Source organism: Tetrahymena thermophila (assembly GCF_000189635.1).
Source record: "Tetrahymena thermophila SB210 genomic scaffold scf_8253880, whole genome shotgun sequence".
NCBI classification, from domain to species: Eukaryota; Ciliophora; class Oligohymenophorea; order Hymenostomatida; family Tetrahymenidae; genus Tetrahymena; species Tetrahymena thermophila.
In genome coordinates, this window is record NW_002475955.1 from 90,603 (window position 1) to 112,468 (window position 21,866).

The following is a 21,866-nucleotide window of genomic DNA, read 5'->3' on the forward strand; positions in this document are numbered from 1 at the left end:
ATTATACTTAAGATATATAATAAATATTATAGCTTAATACAATCAAAGAAGAAGTAATTGGTCTTCATAAAATATTTTTTGGTAAAAGGTATTTCAAATTTATTTTATTTTCTTTGAAGCATTTTATTCTTTTTAAATATTTTTCCTATTTATTCAATAATAAATAAACCTTATTAATAAATAATATTCAAAGCACTTTTGAGAAGGACTTTACAAAAATTAAAAAAAATAAATTACAAAGTTGATTAGAAAATATTTAAAATTAAAATATTAAATTTATGATTAATTAATTGATAAATGAAACAAATTTTAAATAAATAAATATTTATTACATTAAATTGAAATTTTGTATTTTTTAAAAAACCAATAAAAATAAATAGTTTAAATATAGAAAAAAGAGATTAAAATCTCACCAGAAATAAAAAGAAAGTTTGATAAATTGAAAAATGTTTACTATTTAAAATATTATTTGCTAATGTAAAAATGTAAAATTTTTGGTATCATCAATCATAAAATATAAACATTTGAAATAACTACTTTCAGTAATACAATTACATTTTAGCTCATATATTTTTAATTGATGAAAGAAAACACTCAATAGATACATACATACATTAAGTCATAATCTGTTTTGTAAATGTTTTTATATGGTTAATTCAAAAATCAAAAATCACATTATTTTAATGTTTTTAAAGTTGTAAAATTCAAAAATTATAAAAGCAGATAAGAAAACTCAAGTTTCGGTAAATTGAATAGATAATAATTTGTTTTATTAAACTAAAAAACTAAAAAAAAGAAAGAATTTTTGTAAATCTTTGTTTGTTTAATTTTTCTCAAAAAGTTGTTAAGAAGCAAGTAATCAATCAATCAATATTTTTGTGAGGAAATAGTTTTTATAAAAAAAGAAACAGTCTTTTAGCGAATTCAAAAAAGTTATAGAAAGTATAATATTTTACTGATATGTCTCGCTAGGAAAATATAGAAGAAGTTCAAAATGCGCTAAGAACTTTGAAAAGAAAAATGAGCTCTAGATAACAGTCTTAGCGTCCTATCGAATTTGAAGATAATGAATTTATATCTTCTAAATTAAATGCCGATGAGCTCAATCTATTAGCAGATAACTATGACAATCAAAGCGAAAAGAGGAAATCAATTTCTAATTCTTCCTCTTCTTAACAAAATTAATAGGGTGCATCCAATTATAGAAAAGTTTTTGTCCCTAATATAGACTAGGACAATGAAAGCTAACACGACATCAGTAGGAGAAAGACTCAGAATTATGATAATGAGCAGAATGGAAATAGAAATGGTAAAAACCTATATGGAAATTCTACTACTAGTAGTGGAAGACCTTTAAGTGGTTAACAAAAAGGCAAAGAAGTAAAACCAAGTTAGAAATTATGAGACGATCAAGATTGGAATGAAAATGACATTTCAACCAAAACAAATAACACAAGAAGCACCTATCATAGCTTAAATGAAGAAGCTAACTATATTAACAATAAATAGCAACCTAGCAATAAGTACCGCAATGTCCATAATTCTAAAATACCAATTTAGGGATTTGATGATGATTGCTATTCGAATAAAAACGAGCAGGATTCCTATTCTGGACATAGCTCTAACACTTCAAAAAGCAAGAATATTCGCTCATCTAATCAGCAAGATGATGAATATTAATAAGCGATGCAAAATTTCTAGAGTATCAAAGATCAAATGTAAGGTGGCATAAAATTTAACCAATAAAAGAGTAATAATTTGCCTCCTCGCAATGGACCAACTAAAGTTGAAGTAGTTAAAAGTCCGAACTACAAACAAAATAACAAAGAATACGAATATAATGTTGATGAAGATAAAAGTCCATTTTAAGGTGGAAGTAAATCAAATAATTTAAATAAAATCGATAGTTTATCAAGTAATAAAGGAAATAATATATATAATAACAAGCAATCATCAAAATATAATTAAAAATCATCTAATTATGATGAATATGATGATGAACTTGACTCAAATAACAATTAGCCATACTCTGTTGAGAATTATACCAAGAAATAATCTGGCAGTTCGTAGTATGGTTCTAAAAATTACGATTAAAAAAATCAACAATAAAGAAAAAGCATAGATAAAGATTTGGAAGAAGATGATTTATATTCTAATTAAGATGAGTATGAATAATTAAATTCACACAAAGTCTCACACAAGACCAATGCTAATTCTTATCAGAGAATAAACAGTAAATATGCATAGGAAGAAAGCGAATATCCATAAAAATAATAATAAAATAAGCGAGCCACTTCAGCAAATAGAATAGAGTCTTAAGCGGAGGATCCAAAATAAAATAATAGAATGATATAAAGATATTAAAAAGTTGAAGAAGGTTTGACTGTCTGTCCTGAAGGATGTGGAAGAACATTTAATGAATTTGCTTTAGAAAAACATGTGAAAGTTTGTAAAAAGGTTTTCTAAGATAAGAGAAAGGCCTTTGATATTACCTAAAAAAGACAAGTTGCTCCTTAAAATGAATAGATTTAAAAAGGTGATGAGTAATAAAGACAGGAAATTATGAGAAAACAAAAAGAGATGCATGAATGTCCTGATTGTGGTCGCTCATTTCGCTATGACACTTATGAAAAACACGTAAAAATATGTGTTAGAGTTTTTACAAAGAAAAACCGTGAAAATTCTTTGAATCGTAAAGCATCATTGAACGTAACAGGTTCCAATTAAACACAATAATTAATGTCATCCCAATCTTAAAGCAACCCTCAAAAGCTTCCTCCAACTTCTTTGGTTAAAAAGGGAAGTTCAATCTAAAACGACAATGATCAAGATGTTAAAAATTTAAAAAAACCACCTCTGAATCGTACTTAGTAGTAAAATGAGAAAAAGAATATTGGTAAAGGAAGTGATTGGGAGGAAACTCCTGTCGGAGCTAGCAAGTCTAAAAACACATGGGATGAAACACCTATCGGTGGAAAATCTTCTCAAAAAGCATGGGAAGATACTCCTGTTGGAGGTAGCACAAATAAAAATAAAAATGCTTGGGAAGATACTCCTGTTGGAGCTAGCAAATCTAAAAACTAATAATGGGACGAATATCCCTCTACATAAAACACATCAGTATAAAGTAAAGGAGGCAAGTATACTTAGGAGCAATCTGAGACAAGCAATAACCCTTGGGACAATAAAAAGTAAGTAAAAAAATAATCTTTACCACCAAAGAAAAAACCTGAGTGGAATAATGATTGGAATGCACCATCTGAAGAGGATGATGCTTTTACTTAGAAAAACAAAGAAATGGAAAGACAAATTTAAGAATAAAAAAATTATAACTTTAATAAAAAAATAAAAAGTGCTTAATCAGGTAGCAAATACTCAATAGAGAATCCATCTGATTTTGAAATTAATTAAGAATTAGATCTTCATAGTCACGAAGATAAGTATGTCTACTCAAAGCCTAACATTGGCAAAAAAGTTATTCATTCGGGCAAAAAAAGTCCAATTAATAACTCTTTAAAAGCTTAAAAATAACAAGTTTAAGCCTTTAATAGAGCAGAGGATGAAGATTAAGAAGAATATGAATAGTAATAATATACTAATAAAAATCCTCGCAATGCAGTACATAATAGGTAATAAACTACAGGAAAATCTAATCTAAATAAATACAATGAATAAGAAACCTATGATAAGGAAAATGAAGAGAGCTCTTCTTAATATTCAAAGCCCTTCTTGAAGAAAAATTAGGGTAATTAAGCTGTTAGCAAGAGTAAAAAACCTTAACCTGAAACTTAAAGCAGTAGCTATACAAATTATGAATAGCAAGGATAAGAAGACATACCTATTAGTAAAAATAACCAATTTAATTAATAAATTGTGGAAATGGAAAAAGACGTATTGCAATAAGATCTAATAGAATGTCCTGAAGGATGTGGAAGAAAATTTGCAGAAAATATTTTAGAAAAGCATGCAAAGGTATGCAAAAAAGTGTTTTAATAAAAGCGTAGAGTATTTAACTCTGCTGCATAAAGATAATTAGATGAAGAGGAAGGTGGTGGAGTAGGAATTCCAAGTAAAATTCCTCCAATCTCAAAACCACTTGCTAAAAAGTAGGCACCTAAAAATACTAAATATGAAAATGAGAGCAAAGAAGATTATGGATTCAGATAAAATACTGGAGGCGATGGCAAGAAACCAAATTAACCTTTCAACAAAAAGCCAACTGATGAAAACACAAAAGTTGGAAAGAAAAAATCAAAATGGCAAATATAATCAGAGGCCTTTAGAGCCCAAATGAGAATGGCCAGAGGTGAAACAACAAATAGTTAATATGATAATTAAATTGTAAAGGAGGCTTTTGAAAATAATGATTACATTTAATGTGAATATTGTGGAAGAAAGTTTAATGAGCAAGCTGCTTAAAGGCACATTCCATTCTGCAAAACAAAATCACAGTAAAATTAAATTAAGTAAGGAGGTAAAGCAAAGCTAAATCTCACTACCTAAAAGTCATCAACTCCTTCAAGCAGAAAATATTGATGCTTATATATATTATTTAAATGCATCAAAAAATCAAAGAAATAAATAAGATAACAAAATTAATTAAAGTAAAAGTGTAAAGTATCTCTCTATATTAATCTCAAAATTTCTAATAGCAATTCATTTTTTTATGAGAAATAAAATAAATAAATAATTAAAAACTATTTCACCATATTTAAACCTTTTTTGCTATATTAAAAATAAATAAAAATGTGAAGTAAATGTAATTAATTATGTTTGTTTAACTTGCTGTTGTCAATTAATTTTAGATAATTTCATATTTAAATAATTTTTTTTAAAAATATTTTGATAAATCAAGTAAAATAAATTACTAATTTTACAGTTTATTAAATTATTTATTCTATTATTGTAATTAATTAAAATTGGGTAAAATTAATTAATTTTCCTATCAAGTATTTTTTTGAAGTCTTTCATAAATTTTTGAGTCACAATATCAGCTGATACTTCAAAAATGATTAAAAATTTTCTTGATTATTTTTTTCATTGCTCAGTAAATTTTTTGAATAAATATTTTTAATTTAATACTTGTAAAATAAAATAAAAGTTACTTACTAAAAGATTTTCAACAATTTATTAAAAATGACTTATTAGAAGATAAATATTCAATTATTTAATATTGAAGATTACAAAAACTAATTCAAAATTAAGTAAAAAATTAATTTTTATTTTAATTTTTAATAAATTCTTGATCAATATAAAGAAACTGGTAATACGAAAATATTAAAGGCTTTACTAATTTCATTGTTAAATACATTCTTTTGTAAAAAGATTTTTAAATAAGTATTAAAATATAATAAGAATTACTTTTTAAAATAAATGTTCAACCATTTATCATATTTGACAGTTATAATTAAATATTAAGTGCTTTTTTTTCATTTAAATATTTTCACAAAAATAATTAAATTTTTTTAAGTAAATATTTAAATTTAAAAAACTAAAATAAATTTATAAAACTGAAAAAGTAGATCATAAATTTGCAAATAAACAAAAATATCTTGACATTAAATTATCAGTTAGAAGACAATCTATATAAATTTATTTATAAATACTTAGAATAATTAATTACTAGATTATCATTCATATTTTTTTAGATAGAAATTTTGGGTTTAAAACCATCAAACCTTGTTTGTTTTAAAATTTAAAAAAAATAAGTGTAAGTGGTTTATAAATTGCTATTTATTTTAATTAGATTTTTTTTAAATCAAGATTATAGATAGCAAAATAAGAGGATGTTTTTGTATATAATTTTATTTATTTTCATAAAAGTACAATGCTATTAATTTGAAAATAAAACGCAAACATTGAAACCTTTTTCGTTTAACATACACAGCGATGAAAAGGCATAAATTATAATACCAACTTCTATTTTTAGCTAATACAGAACTGTATTTAATTATAATAAAATTGATGGACCAAGTAATCTTAATTAGTTTTGCAAATTCAAATATCATAATCTCAAAGTGGAAAACTTTATTTTATAAAGAATAAACCCGTCTGTTGATGGCTTTCTAATTAGCTTTTTTACATTTAGCAAGTATGTTGTGGCAATTACTGACAAATTTAGAATTATTTAATTTGCTATTGAAATTCAAGAACCTATTTGTGATCAATAAAATTAAAACATCACTAACAGTAGTAGTTAACAAATATATTCTCTAGAATAAGTTTAAAATAAAATTACTAGAATATTTGAAAATGTCATTCCTTTGAATTTATAAAGTGGACTATAAGGAGAAACACCGCTATTTGGATATTCTAATGAAAATACAGTGCTTTTGTTTTATAGAAAAAAATCGATTTATATGAAAATATCCTCATTTAATATTTATGAAATTTAAGAGAATTCTTATTAATAAAGAGATAATATCTATCGAACTCTTTCATTAAGTTCGAATGAGATTTTAATTGCAAGTGGAAAAGATGGATTGGATTACTACAAGATAATAACACAAGATCAATCAGTTGAAAAATTAAATTTTATTCACAAAAATATTGAAATAGCCAAAGATAATGATATTAGAGATATTATTTTTTTGAACAAAAATTCTACAAATATCATTTATGCTTTGGTAGATTACACGAAAATAATATATATTTGTGATTAAAATTATTAAATTTTGTTTACAATTAATGATGTGCCCCCTTAAGTCACTCGTATTGCAAGTCCTTCACCTTCTATTTTACTAGCTATAGGTGTTGATTAAGAGTAATTTAAAGATAAAAGCAACAACTCATTTAACATTTTATTTAATTAACAAATTAGAGAAGACTCTTAAATAAGAGAATACATTATTGATTTACCAAATAAGAATTACACAATAAACAGGTATGAGTATTTCAAAAAAATAATTAAATGCTTATTTATTTTAACAAGACAATATAAAGGAGATGACGATGCTTGGAATGAGATTTTTGCGGATAAATAAATAAGTTTTGTCTTGGGAAAATACAGATCAAGGATATTTTTTCATGGAATAAATAGATAATTTTTACCAGAATACGAAATAGATAGTCGCAATAAAGATATAATGATTGATCAGAATTTGTATAAAAACATTATCCTTGCATTTTAAATGCCTATTAAAGAAGATTTATTACTATTTGCAATTACACCTGATGTAAAAATTAATTACAACTTTTCAAATAATAATAAAGTGTTTTTTTTTTTTTTAATTTATAGGAAATACTCAGCATCTCAATTACTCAGACTCCAAACTATTTGGAGTGTTTGAGTTCATAGGATGGTGAAGGCTCCTTTTAGCTGCAAATGTTTTCTACAGAATGTGATGCTCTATCTGAAATTAATTAAGGTTATCAAATATGTAATAATTTTTTAGATGTAAAATTTGATATTACTAAAGTTTACATAGACTCAAAAAATCTAACAAATCTGATATTAATTATTGTATTGTGCTTGGCTTTTTTAATATCAATTATATTATTTGTAGTAATGACTATTATTAAAAGAATGAAAAATAAGTATAAAGAAGTGATTGAAGAAAACAGAACCTTAGCCTAGAAGTACTAAGAGCTAGAAAATTAGTCTTCTTACATGACAAAATAATAGTTTTGAAAATAATATGATTTATTTATTTACTCCATGTAAAATATTTCTTAAAAATTTTAGATAAAAATTCAAACAAAAATAAATTATAAATGAATATTTTATATGTATTTAGATATTCAATTTTGATACTTTTATTTGAGTTTATTTATTGTATTTTTTATATATTAAAAACATAATATCAACATAGCAGTTTTGTTATTTGAATACAGTACAGTTTATGTATTTTATTGAATAACATATCTATTACAATTTTTTTTCTTACTAGCTAGTGTCTTGAAGTAATTTTAATACTTAAAATAAGTTATAAGGTTGCTGCTAAAGCCATAACTTCTAATAATATTTTTTACTATAAAAGCTGAAATAATAGGATTTTAATTGATCTAGTATGGATTGATTTTAAATATTTTGATTAGATTGATAACTTGATGAAGGAAAAGCTATCTACCTGCAGTTAACTATAGAAGAAGGATTGATAAAAATAAAATAAACCTTATCTATTTTTTCAAAATAAAACAATTTTTTTAATTAATTTTTCTTAAATAATTTTTGATGAAAAAATTAAAAAATTTTATTTATCATAATTCTTCCATTCGAATATATTAGAGTCTTTAATTTATCCATATTAAAATGTTTAATAAATTTATGAACTATTTCTTTTATGTTTATCTTTATATAAAATAAATTAAAAAAATCTTCTTTTTAAATATAAAATAGTTATTTGGATTATTCAATTAATCATTTTTAAAATCTTAAATTATTGTAATAAAATAATTTATTTGCTTGTTTTTTGAGTTTTTTAATGTTTTTGAAAAGATAAATTAATGCATTTCCTTTAATTATTAAACTTATAATTAATTAGTAACTATGGTATTAGATTTCTTATGATTACTAAATAAAAATTCAAAAATTGAAATAATTTGAATAGAAGAGATTTTAAAGTCTATTTGAATATTGCAAATACTAACAATTTAGATAAATATAACGAGAAAAAAATCAAATAAATAAATAAATAAAAAAATAAAGAAGATATTTTATAATACATAGATAGATACTCACTCACTCACTGACTTTGATATTTCTATCAATCTATATATCTATAGTATTTTATTAATTAACAACTTAGAAGCAATAAAAAGTAAATTTTATTAAAAATAATAAATACATTTTAAAAAAGAATATTTGTCAGTAAGATAAACTAGGAAAAAGAGTTTAGGACTAAAGCTAATTTAACAGATAGGAAAATACTGAAAGCGAGATTTAAAAATTAACATTTGTAGATAATTTGGTTACAAGTAAATAGGATAAGATGAATTAAAGGATGTATGAATAAGAATATTAATACTAAGATAACGATTAATTTGTTAATTAACAACACTAAAAAGTACCTTCGAATACAAATATGAACTAAAATGATTACTTAGGATAGGATTAAAGCGGTATTAGAAATAACAGATTGAGCAGCAACATGCAGCATAACACATCTTATGAATAAGAACACAATAATCTTTAAAAATACAATTAAAATTATGATGCACAAGGAGGGAATAATTTTTCAAACTAAAACTAATTACCCAACAATAACAATATGTATTCTCAATTCAATCAATAAAAAGATGATTTACAAAATTAGATGGATCATGACCACAATTAATAATTTGGTCTTCATTCAGGAATTTAAAATTAACAAAACCAGTAATAACAGCACTATTTTTATGATTAATAACAGTAAAATCAATAAGGTTTAAATTAACATGAAGCTTAATACATCTAAGAATAGCCAATTTCAAAAGAACCTGAGAATAATTATATTTCAGGCTAAATTGGCATGAATTAAAACAATTATAATTAAGGAGGTTAATTTATTAACTAGCTTGATGATGTAGAAATGGAATTACCTGAGGAGCAATCTTAGGAAGAAAGACAATCAAATGATAATATAAGCAGATATATTGTACGTCATAGTGAAGCTGGTGTGGGTTTCTTGAGAAAATTGAATTAAAGTGCTTATGGCAAGAAATCAGTTATACGCTCTAAAATTGATTAGCTATTTGACACTCTTGATGAGAAGGCCTAGCTTTAAAATTAGTTTAAAACTCTTGCTTAATATGAAAGAAAAGTAGATATTTAACCTATTTCAAGCGATGGCAAGCCAGTTATCTTGATCAAATGGAATGAAACTAATCAAATGTTCGAGCTTAATGAAGAAGTGTTATCAGTATATTAAATTAACTTTTATTGAATTTGTTCTGGAGTTAAAATTTCATCTATTTTTAATTTTAAAGGTTTTTAAAAAAATTGAAGAGAGAAAGAACTCAAAGGTTTCTTTTGTTTCCATCACAGGAGAAAAGTATAGCGGAAAGACTTTCCTTTTGAATGGACTTTTGTAGAACAATGTACATTAGGAGAGAGTAAAATATTTCTTTGGTAATGATAATATGAAAATAAAAATTTTTTTATTTTATTTAAGCTACAAAGCAGCTACTTCGGTAATTCTATTATCATGTGGAGTGAACCCATCTACGATAAGGTTTCTGACAGCGAAATATACTTCTTAGGTAAATCTAACTAATTTTATAGAAATAATTTTAATGATTAATACTAATTAAAAAAGATCTAAATGTTTAGTCAGATATGAGCGAAGAGTTAAAGGAAAAGATGTTTTTTATCTAATGCATTATATCAAATGTATTGCTTTTCAATGTTAAATCTAATCAAATCAAGGCCTAAGATTTTTATTATCTGAAGCATCTTTTAAAAATGCAAAACTATTTTGATTTTGATAGCTTAGAGTCAAAAGAAGACTTGAAGTATCTTATGCCTAAAATTAGCATCATCATGCGTGATTTTACTCATGAGATTAAGAAATAAGGATATACCTTAAGTGGATAGCAATATCTTGAAGAATATTTATTCGATGACTTGTAATTCACAAAGGCTAATGCTTAAGAATAAAAACTCCGTAGAAGGTTTATAAAATATTTCCCTGATAGAGATTTATACACCATGGTTTCGCCTGTAAATTCTAATGATATTGATGCCTAATAAAAACTCTCAAACTTAAATGGAGTTTCCTTAGATGAACTAGACCCAGTTTTCTTAAGTGAGTTAACTTCATTAAGAAAGAGAATAGTTTCTAAAAATGAAATTCGCTCTATTCGTGGTATTCGCCTTTCTAAAAACATGTTTATTTAGTATATTCAAAGCTTCTTGGAAGATGCTAATTCAAATGAGAAATTTAACATCGACAAAGCAATATCTATACTTTTAGAAAATGAGTTTATTACAGTTTATCATGAATGTGTTGACACATATAAGCGCGTGATGGAGTAACATTTTGGTGAATGCGAGTTTATGAGTTTAGAGTAAATGAATGAGAGTCTTAGAAATGCCAGAGAATAAGTATACTATCACTTCTTCCGCTTGAAAGCTCACGATGTTGAAATTGCTGAGTAATTCTTCACAAAATACTATGATTTATTAAAGGAATTTATTAAAGATATGGAAAATCAATTCCATACAATTAACAATGAAGAAACATCTCGTATAGTTTCTCAAATAATCTAAGAAAAAGTTTAAGTTATATAACAGAAAACAAAGAACGACACTTTCAAGATTGAAGACATCATGTTCATAAAACAACAGTTCGAAGGAATTTTAAATGAAGTTAAAAACACTTGTGTGGGCTATAAAGCTAATTACAGTGAATAATATGGCATATTTGTGACTTAAATCTAAAGGACTATGATGGACGTGATAGTTTAACAAATAAATATTCAACGTAACACAAATAAGAATCAATTAAATGAACTAAAACAATAAACAGCTAGCTTAAACAAAAAATTAAATCAAATTAAAGAAGAAAATAAAGGACATTCAAAACAAAGTGAAGCTAGTGCTAAAGAAAGAGCTTAGTAACAAGAGGATCTTTAAAAGGTACTAAAATAAGAAGCAAGTTTGCAAGCTTAACTTAAAAACCAATAAGAGCAGTTAGAATATGTAAAAAGATAATCTGAAAGATATTAGCAAGCTCAAAAGGAAAAGGTCTGCTGATAAATATATATTTAAAGTTAATCAACAGAAGCTATCAATCAAAGATAATATAGATAATAAAAAACGTTTGTTAACTCACTTAAATTTTTTTTATACATTTCTGTATTAATACTGAAATTTTCTGCTTTAAATTTATAAAAAATTCTTTTCATTTTTTTTTAATAAAAATCTCTATTAATATTTTATTTTATAATATTGAATATAAAATAACCTAAAAAAATGCCATTTTTTGTATGAAACATAAGAATGTAAAAATAGAAATTAAAACCTATAAAAAAACTACATTTAAACAATAAATTTTAAACTATTAAAATTAATGCTAAACAAACTTAAAAAAAAACAATTTAAATCAAAAAAATTTAATTCATAGCTTTTGAATTTAATTTTTTAATGAACAATATTTTTAAAAAAATATTTTGATTAGTAAAAATAATACTAAAAATTTTTAAATAAATAAATGAAAGTAAGTTGCTTCAAATAAAGTTTAACTATTTTTATCTTTTTTAATTGAGAAATATTATTTGGATATTTTCTATGAGATTCTTGTATTTTTATAAAAATGATTTTTTTGATTATTTATATTAAGAAATATAATATAATATATTTGAATTGGTTTAATTTTATAGAAATTATTATCAAAAATAAATATTTCAAATTATTTTAACAATACTCAAAAGTTTTCAGCTATCAAAACATTAACTTATTTTAATAATTTTTTCTTTTTTTAATTATATTTACTTATTTTATGAAGGAAAAAACTAATTATATTTGGAATTATTTTAATTTAACAGAAGTTATTATCAAAAAAAGTATTTTAAATTATTATCATTATGATAATAAATTTTATGCTAACTTTAAAAGATTTAAATTAACTTTTGTTTGGTTTTTACATTTAAAAAATAAAATATTTATTTTAAACATATTTTATGATAAATAATATTATTATAATAAAAGAGCAACAACATTTTTAATCTAAAAAATAGTATTTAATATTTATGAAAATAAAATTATCCATCTATGTTTTTTTAAATTTATTAAACTATCATTCAAAAGTTTCATGAGTTTTTTATAATTTTTGAATAATTCCTAAATTTAAGGGCATAATCAATTTTATTTGTTATTTATTTAATTTTTTCACAATAACAATCCATTTCTTTTTAAGATATTTGATATTTCTTAGTCAAATACAAAAACTCTAATTGAGTGCAAATTTTATTACTTAAAATGTTAAATGCTTTTATCTATTATACATTCTCTTCTTTGAAGAATTGTTCAAGAATACTATAGGTTGACTCATTCAATTAAATAGATTAAGGATTTTCAAATATTTAAGTATACAATCTTGAACTATTTTAGAACTATTATATAGTCACATCCTAAGTTGAGTATCCTAAACAAGTAAGAAATATATTAAATAATTTATCAACTTAAATTGGAAATTAAACTGATAAATTGTTTGTCATAAACTCATACATAGTCATTTTTATTTTCCTATTCTAAATCATTAGCAAATATAAATCATAAAATTCTTTTTGTTAAGTGAGTTGATTATAAATTACTTCAATATTTTTATAATAATGTTTGTAGTTAATTAACGAAATGTTTTTGACTAAAGAATTGAACATTTTATCTACAAATCTGAGTTTTTATAAATTTTTAATATCCAAGAAAGATAGCACAACAGAATTGATGTTGAAATTAATTATTTTATGATATTCTTTTTCAAATTTAAGGTAATAAACTTTTTATTAATACTACTCTTTCATTTAAATTGTCATTATTTTTTGATATGTCCTAAGATATGACCATTTTTATTACTAGAAAATAATTAAAGCATCTAACAGATTGTTCATTTTGTGTAAAGCTGCTATTTTAGACAGAAATTTATTAACAAAGCCAATTATTTATTCTAGTTTTTCGTCGTAGCATTTTAAAAATATATGTTTATTTTCTAATTTAGGTACAGATTAGCATTAAGAAAGCAAAATAAGTGATGCAAACACATCTTATTGCCTATTGATAAGTTCTATCTTCTTTTCTAACATATCTACATCTAGCCTAATAGGAAAATTAAATACAGCACTAAAAAAGTTAACAAAGTAATTTTTGTTACTATAATTTATTAAACCAACGAAATTAGCATAAATTGAATCATCTAAAAATATTTTGCTTTATTAAAGCAGCTCTTTGTATTAAAAGTAATTTTCAGCATAAAGGCTCTACTCTTTAATAAACTGATAGTATTTTTTTTATTCATTTATACATTTATTTATTATTTATCCTACTCTTAGCCTAGTATTTCTAGATACTAATACTAATTAGATTATTGATTTTGGGTCTAAGTGTTTCACAATGTGAAAAAGAATATCCAATGGTATTTAATCAAAATTTATTATGTTTATTTATGCATTCATTCTCAGCAAAAGAAATTTGACTATGTTTGAATTTTTAGAATAAGATTTATCTTTTATTTTTCTCTCTTTTTCTTTAATTTTATAAAGGTTTATTTTTGAAATTCAAAAAGAGCCAATTTATCTATTTCCATATCATTCTATTCTTTTAATTTATCAAATAAAGTCCAACGAACAGAAAAATCACTAGCCTCGCTAATCAGAATTCAACATACTTTTTAACTAATTAATTCAATATATATTCTAAAATTAATATCAAATTTTAAATATAATTTAAATTTTAAATCCATATCAGAATAAATCAAATAAGTAAAGACATTCTCATCAGAAAATAATCATGGATATCAAACTATTTTGTTGAAATCTGAACTGAAGTTTTATACCAAATGTTAAGATAAAAATATTATAAAAAGGAAATTACAATAAAAAGATATATAAAATTGCATTAATTAAATTTAAGGTAATACTTTTAAAAATGCCTACAAGCAATAATTAAATATATTTGTTGTATAAAAGTATGTAGTTGAATCTAAAATGCTTTTATTCTTTTAAAGAAAGTTAATCAATCATATTCTTTTATTATATAAAATTAATTTTTATTTTAATTTGATAATTTTTTTGTGAAGATTTTAATTTAATTAAAATTGAGACAAATTTTATTGCTTAAAAATCTTAAAAAGTTGTAAATTATTGGTTAAACAATAAATTAATTTTCAATAAATGTTTTAATTTGAATTATTATATTTTATGAAAATTTAAAATTAAAATTAAATATTTTGAGTTTGTTCAAAATATTTTTAATCAGGTTTTTATTTATTGCTCTTTTTTTTAATTTTAAAATAAATAAAATTTCTTTGAAGATTTTAATTTAAATTAGATTAAACATAATAATTTTAAATAGGATAAGTTATTATTAATTATTAAAATACCCTAATTTCTCTTTTTTGTAATTTATTTTTTAATCCATTAAGGAATATATTTATTTGATCATTTAAAAATAGTATTAGTCTTTACTTAATTTATTTATCAAATAATAAATAATTAATGAATGACAAATAAATAACCCTTTTTCAAAAATTTTTTTTTCCTCTTAAGTTTTAAAAGAAATAAAATTTTTCTTGAAAGGCTTTTATTTAAATTATATTAAATATAATAAGGTTGTTTCTAATTTATTTAATGCTTTGTAAAATACCATTAAGTTATTATAATTTTTTATTAGAATTATATCTTGATATACCTAATATCAAAATATGATTAAATAATAAAAATTACCATTATTATTAATTAGGAAACTACAAAAATATTTTTTTATTTAATATTTGTATTTACATAATTGAAATATCATATAATAAATAATTAATTAAAAACAAATTCCTTATTTCAAATTTTTTTAAATTACTTGTATTTATTCCACTTTAAATTTTAAAATAAATAAAATTTTACTTTAGCCTTTAATTTAAATTATATTAAACATGAGATTATTGTATCTTCTTAACTTAATGCTTTGTAAAAAAAATATTAAATTTATTTTAATTTTATATTTATTTGAATAAATCTATCTTCAAAATAGTTTTTAAATAATATAGATTATTATAATTAATATGAAAACTACCCTAATCTCTCTATTATTATAATCTATCAATTTATTAAGATAGCTTTTTTATTATTTCAATATTTTATTAAGTATAGCCTTTAAATTATTTATTTATTATAATAAATAATAATTAAAAATAAATAATATTCTTTATAAAAAGCTTTTAAAAGTTGAGCAAATTTGATAAATTCAAATCTACTTTGTTCATTTTCATTTTAAATATTATTTTGAAACTGTAAATGTTGATATTTACTCTTTATTTATTTATATTTCAAGTAAAAAATTGTTATTTAAGTAAATTGGTGAAAGAATAAAAATGAAAATAACTTCTTTTTTTTATTATTAACTTAGTTTACTATACACCCTATATTCTGATATTAATAATTCTTTTCTAACTTCACTTAAAGTAATCGAAGATTTTTGATTAAGAGATATTAAATAGTTTGATTATATATACAATTTCAATAATATTAGCAGCTTTAATAAATATAATACCCAGACAGAATCAAGCATTCCAATTTTTTCCTTAAAAATATAATTTTTAATTTCAAAATAAAATTTATCAAAAATATTTAATTTATTTATATAGGTTGGATTGGAATTCCTGTAAAAACCTAATAAATTTTTTTATGATTTTGTTATTTGATTAGAACGAACCCATGAATATTTCAATTATTATTTAAGATTTTTTCAATTACAATTTAACAATATTTCAATTATAATTTAAGAATTTTAAAATTGAAGAAAATCAATAAATAAATGGATTAAGAAGATAGAATTTCATCATAACTAAAACAATCTCCTACATTTTAGTAAGGATTTACAGACTAAAATAAAAATAAGGATCTGAGCGATATATAATTCAGTTTAAATTAAGTTAAGTCACTAATTGAGGGAAAGCTAAGCTCATTTTAGAAGTTTTTGGAAGTTGGAAACTCGTCGTAGACTGCTTAGTAACAGTTACTAGACAATACTTTTGCTAGCAATAAAATACTAGAAAACCATATAAATTAAATATAAGAGATTTGCAAATTTAATATTCAAAATAATTTAAACAAGCTAAAAGAACCACCAATACCTTTAGATTCAAATGTAAATATTTTATAAAATATTTTAATTAATTATTTATATTTAAAAGAAAGCCTTAAGCTCAGATGAGAAAATTATGAACAACATGTTTAATAAGAATATGAATTAGGGGTTACAAAGAAAGTAGGAAAATTAAAGGAAAAATTTGTATTTCAATGATATCTAGTCAAATAACAATAGGCAAATTTAATTTTAATAGGAAGAAGCTAATTAAATTTATGATGAAGAAATTGATCCTGAACAAGGAGAATACTATGAAGATGAAATGGGAACAGGTAACTATTAAGAGGATTATGATGAATATTATGATGATGATGATCAAGACTAAGACATATAAGAGGAAATATAATAATAATAATATGAATATGATGATTATACTTACTAAAATTAAAACGTTAATTCAGCTAATTTATAAGGATAAATTAGAAATTACTCCTATGATTATATGCCTAAAAATTAACCAATTAAATATTAAAAGCCATTTGTGTAAGAAGCATCACATAATTAACAATACTAAAATAATTATAATTCTTCTTAATATAATAATTTTAGTGATTAATCTCAATACATACCAGATTAGCCACAATAATTAAATTAGAATAATAATCGATTTTACTAAAAGTCTCAAAGTCCAAATTACGAAAATTATAAAATGCAAGAACAGTCCTTTCATAATGGTTATGTGAACAGCTTCAATTATTAGCAAAAAAGAGCGCCAGGTTAACCTCTCAGAAATAAACTTGAATAAGATCAACGATTAGAGATTTATAGAAAATTTGAAATGGAGCACCATATTTAAATTCCTAAATTTTTTAAAAGCACATTTTATTTATAAAAAACACCCAGGTCAAGATTTTTCTAGCACCTAACCAACAATGAATTTTATGCTGTGGCTTAAATCTACGAAAAATTAGGTACTCAATAATAAGTGGCAGATTTGTTGGATACAAGTGTACCAAATGTAAAGAGAATCCTTACCACAGTTAAATAGCAAATAGAATGTGGAGCTATTGAACCAACTACACCATTTACAATATTACACTAATAAATCAGGTGAGACATAAGCAAAATTACTAAGTAAATGATTAAAATAAGAGCTACAATTGTTTAGCTTTTCATCAACATAGATAGTGATTTAATTTATTGAAAATAAATTTGTCATTTAAGCTAAAGTTTGTTTAAGAGCGAAAATAGAATATTTTAATATAAACTAACTAATTAATTGTATGTGTTTGAATATATTTTAAAACTAAAATTGTATACAATAAATAAATATAGATTCATTCATATTAATTATCTTTAATTCTTTTTATTACATTTATTCAATAAGAGTTTGCTCTTCAGTTTTAAAATTGATTTGGAAAAACACCTTGATTAAAGTTTGGTGGTTCTTTTCCTTGCAGTTTGCAAATTTCTATTATTTTTTACTTTAAACTCTCTGTAAGATCTTAATTTTGTTATCTTAATTATGCAACCTAGTTTTAAACAAAAACAATAAGCTTTCATATCCAAATATTTACTATAAATGTAATTTTATTTTTCATACAATTATAATTTATAATTAAGTAATAAATAAATAAATAAATTACTTGTCTGCACATCTAATCGTATTCTTAGAAAAAGTTTTTCTTTTATGAATTAGCTGAATATTCTTTTTAACGTTTTTCTTCCTCTTCTAATTACTCTGTGAGTTTGGAAATCTTTTATTAAATTTAGTTACATTGGTCTGTTAATTACTACTTTTCCTATTAACTTGAGAAGGTCTTATCTGCTTTTTACTAAATGGTGCTTGTATTGTTGTTGATTTCGTTTTCCAAGGATTTTAAATCATGCTATAATTGTTAGTTTTCCTTTTAAACTTATTCAATTTATCTATTTAACTCCACCTAACGGTTTTATTCTTATTATTCCTAAGGATTAAGTGAGGCGTATCCACGTTACTTACTTTTCATTTATTCATTTTATTCTCTTAATAATCTATTTCTATTTAGATAAAATATTAGTAAGTTTGTTTCTATTACGTATTAGTTTTAAAATTTATGTGTAATTTAATATACTTTTTTGTTTCGTCGAGGTGTTAGTTTTTAAGTTCTGCTAATTCAGTGATTAATTCTCTGTATTTAGAGTAATTCTTTTGTTTTAATGATAGAATAATTTTATATCAAGAATTCAATCCTTAAATATTTGTTACATTCATTATATAATTTCCAACATCAATGTGATTTTTAGTGTAATCGAAATTCGATTGCTTTCCTTTTATTTCTAATTCTTTTATTTTCTCCTACAAATTTTCATTTTCATTTCTAATTTTCTTATTTAATTCTACACTTTTAATACTTGCCCCGTTAGACGAGCCATTGTTTGATTAAGGAAGCTTCATTGAAACACCAAATTAATTATTAATCATTTTAACACCTGTTCCTTAAATAGTTGTTGCCATTTTACTCTAAGTATTAGGAGGAGGAGGTGTTTGCAACCTCTAATTCGAATTACCTTAACCTAATTAAATATTAAATTAAATCCTATCATTCAAAAGTTGATACAGTTTCCATAATATTCTTAAAAATGAATTTAAATTTGCAAAAATTGAATAAATTTGAATAATTTCATGAATCAGTCAAAAATGAAATCCAAATAGAGTTTTTTGTAAATAATTTATGCCTAAAGTAACTTCAAAATCATGCTAATAAATTACTTTATTGAAAATTCTATCCATTGTTGTATCCTGCTAACATAGATAAGTTATCTTAAGATGGAGACTATCCAAACTTTCTTTGATGACCTTGCATTAAAAATTAAAAATTAAGTAGTTATTTAGCTATTTAGTTAGTTAATAAATAAGTTAGTTAGTTAGGTTTTTGTAATTAAATTTTTCAATTATTTGTAGAAAATAGCAAGCTTATTTTTACAAATTTTGTTTTTTTTTTGATTTGAGCTAATGAAATAAAGAAATGATATTTTTTAATAAAATCAATAAGATAGATTATTAAATATTTTGAAGCAAACAATAATTAATTTATTAAATTTAACAAATAATTCATTTTTAATATTACATATAATTTATTTATATCTATTTTTTTATGTGTCCAGCTCGAGCTTTGTTTATATATAATTTTTTCACAAAAGAAAAGGATTTTTATTACCTGTTAGCTACTTCTAGATTTACTTAAATACAAAATAAATTAATATTTTCTTTTTAAGACAGGTTAAATAGATCCTGAAATGTTTACTTTACAAAATTTTTGTTAATCAATGACATATAAATAAATGTTTTAATTAAAATGATAATTCGAAGGCAATAATAAATAAAAAAGGTCTTTCAGTGGTATATTATTTTATATTTTAATTATTTTAAAGTACTTAGTTTTTAATAATTTTCTTGAATGTAGCTTTTTACTGATATAAATAATTCAAATATTTCTTTTAAAAGAAAATGTCTAAAAGAATTTAATAATATTTATAAGAATTACCAAACCAAATTAAATTTCTCCCAGTAAAATCTTTTCAACTCTTAATGATTATAAATTATATTGTAAAATATAAAGTTACTAGATATTCTTAATAGAACAGGCATCAATAAATTTAATAATTTTTAAATTTAAAAGTAGTTTAAAAATAATGGCTAATCATATTTATAATTCTTACATTTAATTTTAAGAATACCAATTAGAAAGTAATTAGCCATAGAAGACGATCAATTGTAGCTAAGTTAGGAATTATTTTCTAATTATATTTCAATGATACACCCATAGTTAAGCTATAAGCATTATCAATAACTTAACTTGAAGGTAATTAAAATGATGAAAGAAGCTTAAGAGTGCTATCACACATATCATAGAAAAAGAAATAATTATTTAATATTAATGTATATTATTTATTATTATTGCTAACTCTATTTTTGATATCTGTCTGTGGTCGAGTTAAATTTTCCCTAAAAATTCAGCTTACTTCTTTGATTTTTATTTAATTGCTGAAAAAAATCGCAAATTTTATGTTGTTTTCTAAATAATTTGTAAGCAAAAAATTTACTTTTTTTTTTTATAAAATAAATTATAAATCAATTTGCAAAGTGTTTAGTGTAGTCTACAAAAAAAAAGGAAGAGTTTATTTACAAACAAAAATTATAAAAGGACTTTAAAGTGAGAAGTCAAAATAATAGAAAATTATTTTATTTAAATAGCAGAATAATTTTATTCTTACTTTAATCATGGATCAATTAAAATGTGAGAAAATTGACAAATTATTTTTGAGGTTTTAGTCTTAGATGATTGAAGATGAATATTCGCAATTTAAAACAAAAAATTAGATAAACATGTTTTCATACATATCATATGGATTCATAACGCTGCAAGTTTGTGTTAGCTATATGGATTTATTTACTCACCACTATTTCTTGTAGTAGCAGTAACAACCTACAAGGTAAAACGAGGAGCAATAAAGTTATTAATATTCATTGCTTTTTAGCGTTTTTATTGATATTCTTTTGATAGTTATTTTTTGTGCTTCTTTGTATATAGCGTAAAAGTACTCTAAATGGATAGATTATTTGGTAATGGTTACCTACATTTGCTACTAGATTCAACTTTGTTTATTCATTATTCCTCACTTGCAGCATAAAAGAAGCTTTTGGTCACAGCTATTATAAAACTAGGAATAGCTGAATTAACTGCTTTATGTGGAAAGGGAAATAGACATATCATTTATAATAGGGACTTTTGCCTTCTTACAATAGATTATGCTTATAAATATCCTAAAGAGATGGTGGCTATAAGAAATATGCATTTTATTAGTAGCGTTTATTTCATTTATTAGCTTTACTACTTACTTAGGATGGTTTAATTTAGTCAGCTTGACGGTCTTCTTTTTTATTTTGGCTGCTTATATTTATTTATTAGAAGCATCTTAAATGCAGAGGTTTTTTGAGTATTTGATTATTAATTAAAAGGTCCATTCATTTTATAAATTTGTAGACTCGTCTGTTCCTCTCCCAATTTGTATTTTTTCTATTTAATTTCCAATAAATAATTTGGTTAATTAAGACGTCAATTAACTCAATTTATGTGACAAATCAAATAAATTCAGGCATGAGGAAACTTAA

General features: G+C 22.7%; 7 protein-coding genes across 7 annotated transcripts; 5 read left to right on the forward strand and 2 right to left on the reverse strand. All coding sequences in view use genetic code 6, as the record gives it.

Moving 5' to 3' along the window:
- Window positions 1-1,686: 1,686 nt before the first annotated feature.
- Window positions 1,687-4,536, forward strand: TTHERM_01055650 (zinc finger, C2H2 type protein; the record flags this gene model as incomplete). Its single annotated transcript, XM_001027531.2, has 1 exon — window positions 1,687-4,536. One exon carries the CDS (start codon window positions 1,687-1,689, stop codon window positions 4,534-4,536), a length of 2,850 nt encoding a protein of 949 aa, XP_001027531.2.
- A 1,223-nt stretch (window positions 4,537-5,759) lies between these two features.
- Window positions 5,760-7,698, forward strand: TTHERM_01055660 (transmembrane protein, putative). Its single transcript, XM_001027532.3, has 4 exons — window positions 5,760-6,763; window positions 6,821-6,883; window positions 6,932-7,175; window positions 7,238-7,698. The coding sequence occupies exons 1-4, from the start codon at window positions 5,787-5,789 to the stop codon at window positions 7,628-7,630; spliced, it is 1,677 nt and encodes a 558-aa protein (XP_001027532.3). The 5' UTR covers window positions 5,760-5,786; the 3' UTR covers window positions 7,631-7,698.
- Window positions 7,699-8,744: 1,046 nt separating this feature from the next.
- TTHERM_01055670 (amine-terminal domain guanylate-binding protein) lies at window positions 8,745-11,674 on the forward strand (the record flags this gene model as incomplete). Its single annotated transcript, XM_001027533.2, has 4 exons — window positions 8,745-9,839; window positions 9,907-10,032; window positions 10,092-10,179; window positions 10,236-11,674. The coding sequence occupies exons 1-4, from the start codon at window positions 8,931-8,933 to the stop codon at window positions 11,672-11,674; spliced, it is 2,562 nt and encodes an 853-aa protein (XP_001027533.2). The 5' UTR covers window positions 8,745-8,930.
- A 1,055-nt stretch (window positions 11,675-12,729) lies between these two features.
- TTHERM_001055689 (F-box protein) lies at window positions 12,730-14,088 on the reverse strand (the record flags this gene model as incomplete). The annotated part of the gene is made up of 1 exon (XM_012800965.1): window positions 12,730-14,088. One exon carries the CDS (start codon window positions 14,086-14,088, stop codon window positions 12,730-12,732), a length of 1,359 nt encoding a protein of 452 aa, XP_012656419.1.
- A 2,290-nt stretch (window positions 14,089-16,378) lies between these two features.
- TTHERM_01055690 (hypothetical protein) lies at window positions 16,379-17,825 on the forward strand (the record flags this gene model as incomplete). The annotated part of the gene is made up of 2 exons (XM_001027535.4): window positions 16,379-16,771; window positions 16,818-17,825. Exons 1-2 carry the CDS (start codon window positions 16,439-16,441, stop codon window positions 17,823-17,825), a joined length of 1,341 nt encoding a protein of 446 aa, XP_001027535.3. The 5' UTR covers window positions 16,379-16,438.
- A 283-nt stretch (window positions 17,826-18,108) lies between these two features.
- Window positions 18,109-19,599, reverse strand: TTHERM_01055700 (hypothetical protein; the record flags this gene model as incomplete). Its single annotated transcript, XM_001027536.2, has 5 exons — window positions 19,464-19,599; window positions 18,960-19,267; window positions 18,826-18,899; window positions 18,358-18,751; window positions 18,109-18,243 (listed from the first exon to the last, which is right to left on the reverse strand). The coding sequence occupies exons 1-5, from the start codon at window positions 19,555-19,557 to the stop codon at window positions 18,109-18,111; spliced, it is 1,005 nt and encodes a 334-aa protein (XP_001027536.2). The 5' UTR covers window positions 19,558-19,599.
- Window positions 19,600-20,201: 602 nt separating this feature from the next.
- Window positions 20,202-20,911, forward strand: TTHERM_001055719 (transmembrane protein, putative; the record flags this gene model as incomplete). Its single annotated transcript, XM_012800966.1, has 2 exons — window positions 20,202-20,780; window positions 20,846-20,911. The coding sequence occupies 2 exons, from the start codon at window positions 20,202-20,204 to the stop codon at window positions 20,909-20,911; spliced, it is 645 nt and encodes a 214-aa protein (XP_012656420.1).
- Window positions 20,912-21,866: the final 955 nt, after the last annotated feature.